This window comes from Mytilus galloprovincialis, chromosome 9, assembly GCF_965363235.1.
Source record: "Mytilus galloprovincialis chromosome 9, xbMytGall1.hap1.1, whole genome shotgun sequence".
NCBI classification, from domain to species: Eukaryota; Metazoa; Mollusca; class Bivalvia; order Mytilida; family Mytilidae; genus Mytilus; species Mytilus galloprovincialis.
The window spans coordinates 94,151,755-94,166,977 of NC_134846.1; the positions used below are offsets into that span (position 1 = coordinate 94,151,755).

Sequence of the window (15,223 nt, forward strand, 5' to 3'; positions counted from 1 at the left end):
ACCCTAGGTCGACAACAGCTGTTCATACCGAACAACACCTTATGTTCCTAAGGCCATTCTAGTGACAACACGTCATGTTTCCAGAGTGACCACACCTGATGATTATAGACCTCATGATTCTAAAATGACAACACCTCTATATTTTGAGTGGTAACACCTCGTCTTTCTTTGGCAACAACATCTCTTAACATAATGTACACTCTTTAATATATCCAAATAAAACGACAGGATTTTTTTTAAACAGCACCTACATATTTTTCAACAACATATCTTTCAGGGATATCTTTATCATGTTATAGTTTAGTGGTTTCTCCAATAAATGAATAATGTATATGTTCAAAGACACGTTAACTTTAATCAAATGCAACACTGAACTTTCTCCAAGTAACGTTTTAAGATAGTATTAAAAGGAGAAGAATGGAAATGATTTTTTTTAATTTAATGCAGTCACATTACAAATTTACACAATTTAACAAGCATAAGTCAATAAATTATAATATGCACATGATTATCGAATGTGAAATTTTATTCACCTGATTTGATATTTGAAATAAATACTGTCCTGTAAATAAAATGCAATATCACTTTTAGAAGATACTGTGTTTTTTTTCTATTTAGAATCCCTAGTTTCTGTCCATTATTTCTTCCCGCCCTGTTCATAATAATCCCAGAATTCACTATCCTTGCCAGCTTTTGGCGCCAGTTTCACTTTTTCTGGAGGAGGGGTAACAGGGGGAGTAACAAACTTAATGTCCGCAAATTCTGAATCGTTCGGCTTATTTTCTTTTGGTTTAGTATTCTTTGGCTTTTGTTGTGGTTTCTTTGGTTTTTCAGGGTCCTTTAGAATTGGCTTAGGTGGTGCTTTGGCATGCCTATCCCAATTAACTTGAGCTTTTGGTTGTGATCCTAGATACTGGTCCCAACTCTTCTTCATTCGATCTCTCAGAATGTTGTGTTCAGACCAGGAACCTGTATGATGGAGTGAAATATGGACTTAACATCAAACAATCCAATTGTCCAATAATAAATGTTCAGAATATAAAAATACATAATAAAGCTAAACTACAAAAGTGCTACTAGTAAGTGTAATACTGTTGTTATTTCTTCTTGTTTGCAACCGTCTCCACGAAGTAAGCTTCCCAAGCTTTCTTCATCCGGGTATTGATGACATTGTGCTCTGCCCACGTACCTAAAAGAAAGCCAAGGTTACAATATACAAAGCAGGATATTAGTAGATACATGTATCAAGAATGGAGCCAAGAGTAGAAAGTGTTTACTAAATATGACTCACAAAATGATGTACCTTTACACGTATGTACTAAGGACCTTTGCTAATCGTATGGTCCCACTAAGGGCATGTTTGATCCACATCGTATGAGATTGGCGATGGAAACGATACCGAGACTAACCGAGTATAATGCATTACAGAAAAGGTTGATAGGAATTCAGATTAGGTCAAAACAAAGTTCAGAATGGAGTAAACAAAACTCAACCCATCAAGTCAGCTGCAAGTTAGAGATTTAACAAGGACCGACTTTACAATAAGAAATATTATACTGGACGGAAGAAAAGAGTCAAAGATTTGTAAAACACTTGGATTACTCGTAAATGTTTTAATCTTATGTACAAAATTATCTACATTATGTCAGACCGTGCAACTGCATGATTTAATTAAATGTTGAAAAGTAAAAAAAGACTTCCATAATGACTAAAGGACAGAGCTGTGCCTGACTATCTAGTCATAAATGTTTAACACCAGAAATTGGCAACAAGGCTCTATGTTTCCTCGTTTATATTTTTGTGTTTTGTTTCGTGGGCTGGAATTACAATTGTCTCAACACAGCGACCCAATTTCAAATCGTTTATCAAAAGCTTAGGTTAACATAAAAGAAGAGAAAATTTATTAGAGTGAACTAAGTTTTAAAATACTAAAATGTTTATATCTTTTTCCAATTTTTCCATTTCTTATTTTTCTTAATTTTTATTTTTCAAACTTATCCAATTTTCATGGTATTCTTTTCCAAATCTGAAGAAAGCATTAGAACCATAAAACTTATGAATGTCAAGAATAATATTGTCCTAGAAAAAAAATTATGAATTTAGAAAAGAAGAAGTACTATGAAGAGATGAATATTATCTACAAGTAGAAAAGATATTAAAAATTGAGGTGAAAATAGTTGATAGAGGGAATGTAGAGATACATGCAATGCCTGAAACGTATATATATATATATATATCATGCAACCATTACCGAATATATATAATTGATTATCAAAAGTAGTTTCCACTACAGACAAGTTACAGCCGATTTCATTGAGTGTGTAGCTAAAGTTTTTATTTGGTAGTATTTGCATGATGCTGCATGATTTGTTATGTGATAGTCGGTTAAAGAGCTCACCAGAGCTCATGTTTTGTCTGTTATTATGTATATATATATGCCGACTCTAAATAAAATTTACTTACTACTTACTTACTAAGTTAATATCTTTGGTTAGCTTGCTTGCTAGCTAAACCCTGAAGCCATTATTATGTTAGGTAAACTACCCTCCTTTAAGAATAGACTGATAACCAATCTATCTGTAGGTAGTACTAGGCTACGTAGAAAGGAGAGTAGTATACCTTACCTGATAGTGTTTTCATGGTTCAGCTAGCAAGCAAGCTAACCAAAGATATTACCATTTGCTACACACTTAATGAAATCGGCTGTAAAAAGAAAACAAATCGAAGTAATTTACTGTAAAACCATTATTTGTAGTATCAACGTGGCATAGTTAATGTCTGTGTATTCTGTGGGTTTTATTTTTATCTCGATTGTTCATATAGATGACTCTAATAACACTTGTTTTAATGAACCTCGATGATGTTTTTTTGTAATTACGAATTTTATTTTTGTTTTCTCCATCGCGTCAACGTCTTTCTTGTATAAAGATTTACTAAATTATGAGTTATCGTTTCTCCCTCTCAGCTTTCAATGTCTACGTGTATCTGATATTTGTTATTTGTTAAATGTATAATTTGTTTCACTTCGTTATTCGGGGATCAAACAAACAAACCCGATCTACAAGGTAAGTGAATACCCAAATTACAGGAGGAAATGTCGATCTTTTTAGGACATCTGATTTCCTCAGTGTTTTATAGATTCTTGATTTTACATTTGTAAGCTGTAAAAAGATTTTCAGTGCTGTTACATGCGATCCATTATAATGGTCCGCATGTGTGTTTTTGTTTTAGTATACATATTTTTGTAATTGATGTCTACCTACGTCTTGTATATCCTATGTAATTTCGACATTCGGTTATTTTACAGATTTACCAATTGTAAACAGGTTGCTTTTATAACTTACTTAGTTCGTCTCTCTGATATCGCCATTTATCCGGGTCTGGGTTCCGTCTTAAATGTACATCATCTGTATATACAGACTTGGTTGTGGACGTATGGTGATCTATGGTATAACCGGGGAACACATTTTGTCGCATAAAGTTTCCGAGTTGTTCATATTCTGGTTTTAATTGTTTTTCTAAAGCAGTAATGGAAACCCGGTCTTTCTGTTTACCAGAAGCTCTATTTTTAGCTTGTTCTTCCAAAGTTTGTTTCACTACCTTTTCATCAGATAATAAATTGTCGCATACTCTAGTACCGTATTGATGTTTGATATTTGGCGGGAGTTCTATTGCAGCCCTTGGACTATTTGCACCCCTAGCGGTAGGTTGTCTCCCTATGGCCGTTTGAAGCATGTTATTGTTCGTGTTCTCGGCTCTAATAGGAATGTCTGTCTTTTCTCTACGAGCAGCAAAATCGTTCCCTGGTCGGAGAATATCACCTATAAGACTATACTGATGAGCGGGAAGTTTTCTCTCTTTACCGTATTTATCATAGTTATAGCTACTTCTATCGTTTAGGCCGACTCTATTCATTCGCCTAGCAAGTTGTGCTGCTTCTTCGGAAAGCCGACTGCTTTTATTAGTATATGTTTGGTTTCCTCCTCTGAATGACAGTGCGTCTCGTTCAGCCTCTCTGATGGAATTATCGGTTTGATTAAACAGAGCTTTTAATTTCTGGTATTCAGCTCGGTTTTTTGCAACATACTCATCCGATCCTGAAAAGAAAAAAATGCATTTATAACAATAGAACATTCGAATGGACTTGTATTCTGAAAACTTGTTAGGTTGTTCCTATAGATACATAAACTTAATACTAGAAGAGTAAGGCGGATATCGGCCAGAATATGAGAGAATAAAATTGATTTCCTCAGTCCTCGTTAGAAGTGTTCAATGTTCAACCATACTAGTTTACGTCATGCCTATCCTACTGTGTACTGTCTTACTACTTTCGTATGCATTTCTTTTGGAACACGCATCAATTCTTTTGGAACACACTGGCAGAGGAACTTTAAAAACAAATCTTTACTTGTTTTGTGTCGTCATTCAATGGACGGTTACCACTTACATGGGTTGTAATAGATTGATTGTTGTTCGCTGAATGGAAACAAAATTTAGACGTGGGGTTTCAAATTTTCCATTACGAAAGAAACTTACTACGGAACGTTCAAGAAGTTTGTAACAATTTTTTGTATATAAGATATAATCAAATCAGTAAAGGATGAGACAACTCACTTGCCACACAAGACATTTATGAATCAGTACCTTTCTTGATAAACAATTACATTAAACTAAATTAGCGATATGATGCGTCTCCATTAAGAATTTCAAAATTCGCTTGACATATATTATAGACATTTTAAATGTATGACTATCACGTATTATGATAACTGCATGTGCACTTCAATCTAAACATGCCAATAGAATTAACAGCTGGACGATATAAAACAAATACATAATTAATATAATATATAACGAGTTCTAATGTACTATATAACGAGTAAGTACTAATGTACTATAGAACGAGTAAGTACTAATGTACTATAGAACGAGTGAGTACTAATGTACTATAGAACGAGTAAGTACCAATGTACTATAGAACGAGTAAGTACTAATGTACTATAGAACGAGTAAGTACCAATGTACTATAGAACGAGTAAGTACTAATGTACTATCTGGCCTATCTGATCATGATATTGTGTTTGCAGAATTTGCAATAGCTCCATCAAAACTTAAACAAAAGCCAAGAATAATTCCATTATACAAAAAAGCAAACTCGGGCACAATTAAACAAGAAATTAACACCTTATATAAACATCTCTCTGAAAATCAGCAACATCTTTGTGTAAATGAAATGTGGAACTGTTTTAAAACAACAATAACAAAAGCAGTGAAAGATCACATCCCACATAAAACAGCAAAAACAAAGGACGGTCACCCATGGGTCACAATGGAAACAAAACGGCTCATTAAAAAATCAAAAAAATCTGGTAATACATCAATTGCTTAAAAAATACAAAGAGGTTAAACACCAGGTGCAAAAAAGTATACGAAAATCATACTGGGAATACATTGAAAGCATCATATTACCACCACAAGATGAAACAAATTTTGGCACTATGAAAAAATTTTGGACCTACATTAAACATAAAAAAACTGATTATAGTGGAATTACTGAAATCAAACAAGATGGCAAACTCCTAACTGATCCACTACAAAAAGCTTGGGCACTTAATGCACAATTCCAGTTTGTATTCACACCAGCATCTAATATTTCCCATACAGAATTTGTCAAACAGTGTAATATGCCACAGAATACTCCTTTTCCACCCATATCAAAATTAATAATTAAAACAGAAGGTATACAAAAACTCTTACATAACTTAAATCCGAACAAAGCAGCAGGACCCGATGAAATTAAACCAAGATTTTTAAAAGAACTTTCACATGAAATTGCACCCATACTTACTATTATCTTTGAGAAGTCAATTAAAACACGCGTTGTTCCAGATGACTGGAAAACTGCCCATGTCTCTCCTGTATACAAAAAAGGCCAAAAATATAACCCTGAAAACTACCGTCCTATATCACTTACATGTATTTGTTGCAAACTTTTAGAACATATTGTAGTTAAACACATCATGAACCATGCAGATAATCACAACATTTTATATCCGCTTCAGCATGGATTTCGCAGAGGTCGATCCTGCGAAACACAACTACTAGAATTTATAGACGATGTCTCACTAAACATGGAAAACGGTAAACAAACAGATATTTTGGTCATGGATTTTTCTAAAGCATTCGATAAAGTTTCACATTCTTTTTTAACTAATAAGCTTCATCATTACGGGATACAAGGGGAATTAAATTACTGGATACAAAATTTTCTTAGCAATCGCAAACAGGCAGTAGTTCTAGAGGGGGAAAGACTCAGGGGTTCCACAGGGGTCAGTTCTTGGACCAAGTCTCTTCTTGTACTATATAAATGACATTCCAACTGGTCTAACATCTACAGTACGTTTATTTGCAGACGACAGTCACACAATAGTTTATTTGGCAATATTATAAAATCAAACTCCGATGCATTAACATTACAAAAAGATCTAGACAAACTGGCATCGTGGAAAACTACTTGGAAAATGGCATTCCACCCAGATAAGTGTAATGTAATTTCAGTCACCAGAAATAAAAAACCAATCACATTTAACTACACATTACACAATCATTCATTAGAACATGTAACAACAGCAAAATATCTGGGGGTCACCATCAGTTCCAACCTTAAATGGGATGTGCATATTAACAACATATGCAAGAAAACTAATAGCACACTAGGCTTTCTAAGGAGGAACCTGAACATAAGTTCAACATCCATTAAAGAGCAAGCATATAAGTCCCTAGTAAGACCATCACTAGAGTATGCTTGCTCTGTTTGGGATCCATACTTACAACAAGACATAGATAGCATTGAAAAAGTTCAAAGGAGGGCTGCACGTTTTGTTACCAACAAATACAGAAACACCTCAAGCGTTGGTAACATGTTACAACATCTTGAATGGCGCAGTCTCTCTGACAGAAGAAAAGACTCCAGATTGGTAATGCTTTACAAAATTGAACACGAAAAGGTTGCAATTCCTAAAAATAATAAATTAATTCCTCAAAAAAGACAAACAAGACATTCTAATTCGAACAGCTTCCAAATTCCATCCTGCAAAACACAGTACAGAAAAGAATCATATTTTCCAAGAACTATTACCGACTGGAACAAACTACCAGATAACATTGTAAATTGCACTTCAGTAGACTCTTTCAAATCTTCAATCTCAAAGCATCAATATTAATTACAACATCTTACTCTATTATACAAAACATTTTATATTTTTAATTTTTCATATTTTTTTAAAAACTTGTACATTTTTTCAATCTATGTCTTGTTGTAAGTTTCCTCCTGTGACATAATCTTCAATTTGTTGAAGGCGGTCACTATATGGTAGAAGTAGAAGTACTATAGAACGAGTAAGTACTTATATACTATAGAACGAGTAAGTACTTATATACTATAGAACGAGTAAGTACTAATGTACTATAGAACGAGTAAGTAGTAATATACTATAGAACGAGTAAGTACCAATATACTATAGAACGAGTAAGTACCAATGTACTATATATTATTTTTGCCATTTTTTTTTATAGAAAAAGTGTTTGCTTTCCGCAATTGTTTCAACCAATTCATCATTTAATAGCTGTCGTGTGCATGTTTATTCTGACAGCAATACAAGTTAAGTAATTAAACGGTTCTTTTGTGTAATTTAAAATAAAAAGATATGGATGATAATGAACTGATATATTAGTTTAAACATATAAATTTATATATTGTATGCTTACCTTCTATGATGTATGTGAATATAAGAACTGCATAACAACCTAACAATTGTATGGATGTGGTTACCCCGTCATCATACACAGATTAAATATTTAATATGTATGTATATCGATATACCCCGTTCTCACAAAGAATACAGATTAAATATTTAATTGTTATGTATATTAATCCTCAAACTTGAATGGTCTTTAATTGTCACACTATAATAAATTGATTGACGGAGTGGATCGATATTTCCAGTACCATTTATTTGTATAGGTATTACTTTGCTAAGTTTAAAATTACAATTCACTATGATTTTTATTTTAGAATAATTGTTTGCTTAAGTTAACAATTATATAATATGATATAAAAAAGTAATTTTGATGATGTAATATTTTCAAATCACGGGAACAGATTTTAATCTAAAAGGGAAAGTTTGGATAAAAAGTCAGATTGGATCTGAAAATATAATTTTAAAAGGTTTTTTAATTTATCATTCAAACCAACAACTTGTGTTAGTAACACGGATATTTGTCTTCCAACAAATAGCGTAAGTGTATAAAACAAACGCTCGCAATCTTATATCCCCCAAAACAACCTCATCTTAAATCAGATTGAAATATTGTCACACCAGTCTTCGAGCTCCACAAAGTCTCTGGTCATGATTTAACATGAAATATATTCTACTGATCGGAAATCAATCAACAAGCAATCAATCAACCACATAACCTTACCGTGGCGTGAGACTCAATTTTATGATAAAAATCTTCCGTTATAATTACCTGACAATAATTGTGATCGGAGGGAGTCGGGTAATTTCAATTTTTCCTTCTTTTTTCGCTCCAACAAAAGTTTTTGGTGTTCTTTTGGGTCGATTCTTTTAATACTCTCAATATCTTCCTTGTCATACACTTCTAATGCTGTTCCAAATAAAGAATGTTTAGGCAGGGCTGCAGTACGTTTGGCAGCTCCATTCCTCCAAGGATCATCAATCGGTTGTTGATCAACAGCTACTGCCGCCATATTAGGACAACTGAAATCATAACAGACGTCCACACTGAGATGTAATAGATCATCGCGATATCATCGATACAGTGAATTTCAAACAAATTTCATGTAATCCTATATTTATAAAATTGTCATGGAAAACAATTTCGAATACATGTACTAGATATTTTTTCCGATTTTATTGTGTAATTGTGGTATTCCCTATATTGATAGGAACCTTAAATAGCTTCATATAAATATACATCGAAATGTAGAAAATAATGATGATCCTGACGATAAGAATAGTAATGCCGATTATGGCGATGAGAATATTCATGATGATGAGTATAGATTCTGATCATAAGAATTACATTGCCGATGATGTCAATGAGACGATACAGAAAACGATGGTGATCATAGCAATAAGAATGACAATTCCGATTATAGCAATGACACGATATGATCTTGACGATAAGATTGATAACATCGATTACGGCGAAAATACGATACAGAAGACGATGGTGATCATTACGATAACAATGATAATATCTATAATGGCGATGAGATGATACAGAAGATGATGGTTCTCTTGGCGATAGGAATGACAGTGCATATAATGGCGGTGAGACGATACAGAAGTTGGATGATCCAGACGATAAGACGATACAGAAGTTGATGAAGATCCAGACGATAAGAATGATGTTATAGATTAAGGCGATAAGACGATACAGAAGTTGATGAAGATCCAGACGATAAGACGATACAGAGGTTGATGATCCAGACGACAAGAATGATGTTATAGATTAAGGCGATAAGACGATACAGAAGTTGATGGAGATCCAGACGATACAGAAGTTGATGATCCAGACGATAAGACGATACAGAAGTTGATGAAGATCCAGACGATAAGACGATACAGAGGTTGATGAAGGTCCAGACGATAAGACGATACAGAAGTTGATGATCCAGACGACAAGAATGATGTTATAGATTAAGGCGATAAGACGATACAGAAGTTGATGGTGATCCAGACGATAAGACGATACAGAAGTTGATGATCCAGACGATAAGACGATACAGAAGTTGATGAAGGTCCAGACGATAAGACGATACAGAAGTTGATGGAGATCCAGACGATAAGACGATACAGAAGTTGATGAAGATCCAGACGATAAGACGATACAGAAGTTGATGAAGTTCCAGACGATAAGAATGCTGTTATAGATTAAGGCGATAAGACGATACAGAAGTTGATGAAGATCCAGACGACAAGAATGATGATATTGATTAAGGCGATGAAACGATACAGAAGTTGATGAAGATCCAGACGATAAGAATGATAATATCGATTAAGGCGAGGAGACGATACAGAAGATGATGGTGATAATAGTGACTATGGTGGTTACGGCGATGAGACGATACAGAATACGATTGTACTCTTGTACTTTTACAGTGCATTTAAAGGCAATGAGATGGTACAAAACGCGATGGTTATACTGACAATAAGAATGACTGCCGATTATTTTAATGAGACGATACAGAAGTTGATGAAGATCCAGACGATAAGACGATACAGAAGTTGATGAAGGTTCAGACGATAAGAATGATGTTATGGATTAAGGCGATAAGACGATACAGAAGTTGATGAAGGTTCAGACGATAAGAATGATGTTATGGATTAAGGCGATAAGACGATACAGAAGTTGATGAAGATCCAGACGACAAGAATGATGATATTGATTAAGGAGATGAGACGATACAGAAGTTGACGAAGATCCAGACGATAGAATGATAATATCGATTAAGGCAAAGAGACGATACAGAAGATGATGGTGATAATAATGACTATGGTGGTGATGGCGATGAGACGATACAGAATACGATTGTACTCTTGTACTCTTACAGTGCATTTAAAGGCAATGAGATGGTACAGAACACGATGGTTATACTGACAATAAGAATGACTGCCGATTATGGTAATGAGACGATAAATGATGATGATCCCGACGATAAGAATGACTGCCGATTATAGCGATGAGAAGATACATGATCATGATCCCGACGATAAGAATGACTGTCGATTATGACGATGAGGAGATACATGATGGTGATCATGACGATAAGAATGACTGCCGTTATGACGATGAGGAGATACATGATGGTGATCATGACGATAAGAATGACTGCCGATGAAGGCGATGAGAAGATACACAATGGTGATTTTGATGATAAGAATGATTATGACGATGATGGCGATGAGAAGATACATGATCATGATTCTGACGATAAGAATGACTGCCGATGATGGTGATGAGAAGATACACAATGGTGATTCTGATGATAAGAATGATTATGCCAATTATGGTAACGAGAAGATACACGATGATGATTATGACGATTAGATTAACTGTGTCGATAATGGCGATGAGAAGATTCATGATGGTGATCCTGACGATAAGAATAATAATGTCAATGATGACAATTAGAATAAAATTGTTGATGCTGATATTGGCGATAAGACGACATATTATGACGATCCTGACGATAAGATGATTATGCCGATAAGATTACACAGAAGATAAAAAGATTCTGACGATAAGAGTTACACTCCCGATAATGGCAATGAGACGATACATAAAACGATGGTGATCATAGTAATTAGAACGACAATACCGATGAGACGATAAATGATGATGATCCTGACGATGAGAATGATAATGCCGATTATGGTGATGAGATTATACAGATAGATGATGAATCTGACGATAAGAACTACACAGCTGATGATGGCAATGATACGATAAAGAAAACGATGGTGATCCTAGCAATAAGAACGACAATGATATTGACGATACACAAGATGAAGTTGACCTTGACGATCAGAATGACAACATCAATTAGCGATATAACAATGCAGAATATGATGGGGATCCAGACGATAACAATAGCAAGGTCTTTTATGACAATTAGTCGTAACAGGACATTTCTTAACGATAAGAATGACAATACAGATGATATCGATGAACAGAACACGATGGTAAGGATGACGTTAATAATGACAATGTCGATTATAGTGATGAGATGATATTGGCGATGATAGCGATGAGACGATATAGAATACGATTTGATCCTTACGATATAAATAACAATGGGTTTTTGTCATATACCGATACAGAAGACGATGGTGATCATAACGATAACAATGATAATACCGATTACGGCGATGAGATGATACAGAAGATGATGGTTCTCTCCACGATAAGAATGACAGTGCATATCTCAGATCAAATTTATTCGTTGATAGTGTGTTAATTTACGTTTTTTGATTGAGTTAAGCCTGCCAATTGATATTTTATCGTGTGTTTTTCTATGTTCTGATGTTATGCTATTGTTTCAGAAAAGGGAGAAGGTTTGGTACCATTAAAACGTTTAATCCCGCTGCAAATGTTTGCACCTGTCCTAAGTCAAGAATCTGATGTACAGTAGTTGTCGTTTGTTTATGTAATTTAAACGTGTTTCTCGTTTCTCGTTTTTTAGATAGATTAGACCGTTGGTTTACCCGTTTAAATGGTTTTACACTAGTAATTTTGGGGCCCTTTATAGCTTGTTGTTCGGTGTGAGCCAAGGCTCCGTGTTGAAGGCCGTACATTGACCTATAATGGTTTATTTTTATAAATTGTTATTTGGATGGAGAGTTGTCTCATTGGCACTCACACCACATCTTCCTATATCTATATAAAGGCGATGAGACGATACAGAAGTTGATGATAATCCAGACTATAAGAATGATAATATCGATTAAGGCGATGAGACGATACAGAAGTTGATGATGATAACAATGACAATGTCGATTATGGCGATGAGAACATGATTGTACTCTTGACAATAAGAATGACAGTGCAACGATACAGAAGATAATGTAGTGGTATCCTAACAGATAAGAATGACACTGCCAATGATTGCGATGATTGCGATACAGACGATGATGGCGAACATGACGATATTGATAACAAAGTCGAATATGGCTTAATTTATATGGAAGAGTGTGGAAATCATGAAGATAAAAATGATAATATCGATAATGGAGACAATACGATACAGATGATGATTGTGATTCTGGCGATAATGATAATAATGTTTTTTGTGACTATAAGCATAAGACGACATAGAAGATGATGCCGAAGATGTGAAAATTTTGAATTTAAATATCAAACCTGTGACAAACAACAATACAATAGAGATTTGCATGCACATAAAATAATATGATTTACAGACGCAAAATAGTAATTTTTTTTTTATGAATTTACATTGACATATCTTCACAGTATCCACTCTGTGTGGAAATTAAACTTCAAGGAAACAAACCGACTACCTTCTTCATAAAAAAATAACAACGACCTTCTCAATGTCTTGAATTTCAGATATCATGTGTCTGATCCCCGGTCAGGTAAACCAAAAATAAAATCTGAAGTAGAATTCCTACTTTCTATGTACATTGATATCAATTTTGCTGTTTTCCTACTTTTTTTATTTATCTAAAATAGATTTAGTCTAAGTCTTTGCTATTTACATCTTGCTTTTGCTTCTTTATTTAATAGTTCTGATGATTTAGCAAGCCAACTGTATTCGAAATTTTGCTGCGGTCTTGATCTCCGAATTTCTAAATCACGATCTATTTTAATCAATATAAAAAAGTTAGAGATGTACTGATTTATTAACCGGGGTCTACCTTACGTTCATGTCCGATTTTTCATGTGCTTTCTTACACAAAACTATCATAGGTTACTTTATTCTCTAAAACAAATTAACAAAGTTACAGCAAATATGATATTAATCACTAAATAAATAAAAAGATAGAAACAAATTAATATATTCTTGATAAAATGTCCATTAGACAGAGGGACTGACTTTTTCCTTTATTACTATACTAAATTTCCACTCATTTAAACGTTGAAATTATTTTTGTATAAAACAGAGAGTGAAACTTATCGGTATTTTGTCTTATAACAATATAGTGGATGGAGATTTGTCCTTTCGATTTCCATGTTTGGGCATTTCATGATGTAATGATATTCGTCGCCCATTCCTCATACATTACAGATATTTAATTTTCTTTCTGATCTGTCATAAATAAATGATGACACAACACTCTACTGAGACACATTATCCCAATGCCAAGCCAACCAGAGTACTTTAATTGCCGGTTGTTTGATGGAGATCAAACCAACGCTACATGCAACCATCATAAAAGCAATTCAAACAAAATAAACATTAACAAGTTAACACTAATAAAAATAATCAAAATATGGATAAGAGGCAGGAGGAACATGATCACTATCGCTGTTAAACAAAAGTGTGATAAACATTAAACATTATACAAAAAAATGTTTGAACAAGAGGTCTGACAAATAATGTTTGTCAGCGTTAAATAACCTATACAAGCGTGTCTTATCCTTGGTTTTAATACCAAAGACAAACAAATCATTTATACGATTGTGGCACATCTTAAGCCTATTACCAATTCTTTAAAACATATATAAGGAGAACCATATTCGTCGCGCAATGTTAGAAAATCTTCGATTGATTGTAGAAACTGAATAATTTAAAAGGTAACGGAATTGAAACCAATAACCTCCTATTATTGATACCCCCTTTTTTAATTGTCAAGTTGAGGATATTAGTAAAGATAAACACCATGCAGTATATATCACTAACGGCGGCAAATTGACTTGGAAGTTCACTGGTCAAAAAAAATTGCTAATAAACTATGAAAACAAAACTCGAAAGGTCTTATAGTAAATATACATGTATAACATGATATAACTATTATTTTCTGAACAATTTTTTTTCGCCTCTTATCAAGGATTTACATTGTTATCAATGCGTTAACTACATTGTAGGTTTTAATTTCACGGTGACTGTGATTCCAAAATGGATTTGATTATTTACAAGAATTTACAGAAAGAGATACGAAACGAATAGATGCTTTTGTGGAACATGATTATTTAGTCATTTGGAAGTAATCAGATCGTTTGCCGAATTTTGATATATAAGCATATTTTTTTTTTAAAGGGGGAGGGGCAATGAGAAATTTTTCAGTCATTCATTTATTGTTCAGTGGGGGAAAAAGTCTCAAAAAATACAAAGAAGCACAATTATATGCCAAAATGAGTATGCAGATCACATTGACCCCCACCCCACCGCAACTTTTTTCGTGAAATTCTGATTATTCACCAATGGCAATGGTCATTGAACAGCTGACTGATTCGTCAGTTAAGATATGTATATATATATCACAGCTGGTTAATACGACAGCTAACAATATTGGGTAAATTGTAATACATTATTTATTTTAGACTGTTTATCACGATAAAGAAGCAAAACATTACCTTTTTGTAAATTACATAATATTCCTTTCTCTATCAACAATAATCAACTTCCGACCTTTCGTTGCTAGGGGGCGTGGTTTTAAAATTTTATCGTTGTTCG

General features: G+C 33.9%; 1 protein-coding gene across 2 annotated transcripts; it reads right to left on the reverse strand.

The window, feature by feature from the left end:
* Window positions 1–418: 418 nt before the first annotated feature.
* Window positions 419–15,212, reverse strand: LOC143046411 (uncharacterized). Of its 2 annotated transcripts, none has more exons than XM_076219568.1 (4): window positions 15,124–15,212; window positions 8,530–8,780; window positions 3,345–4,097; window positions 419–969 (listed from the first exon to the last, which is right to left on the reverse strand). In XM_076219568.1, the coding sequence occupies exons 2-4, from the start codon at window positions 8,768–8,770 to the stop codon at window positions 638–640; spliced, it is 1,326 nt and encodes a 441-aa protein (XP_076075683.1). In that variant the 5' UTR covers window positions 8,771–8,780; window positions 15,124–15,212; the 3' UTR covers window positions 419–637. The 2 variants fall into 2 exon arrangements, with proteins under 2 accessions (XP_076075683.1, XP_076075684.1); XM_076219569.1 differs by having other exon boundaries at window positions 419–1,189.
* Window positions 15,213–15,223: the final 11 nt, after the last annotated feature.

Coding starts and splice junctions, on each gene's coding strand:
- LOC143046411 (XM_076219568.1), bottom strand. CDS start 8,770: ATGGCGGCAGTAGCTGTTGATCAACAACCGATTGATGATCCTTGGAGG. Junction 4,098..8,529: donor CCGATCACAATTATTGTCAG/GTAATTATAACG, acceptor TTTTCTTTTCAG/GATCGGATGAGTATGTTGCA. Junction 970..3,344: donor ATATCAGAGAGACGAACTAA/GTAAGTTATAAA, acceptor TCCATCATACAG/GTTCCTGGTCTGAACACAAC.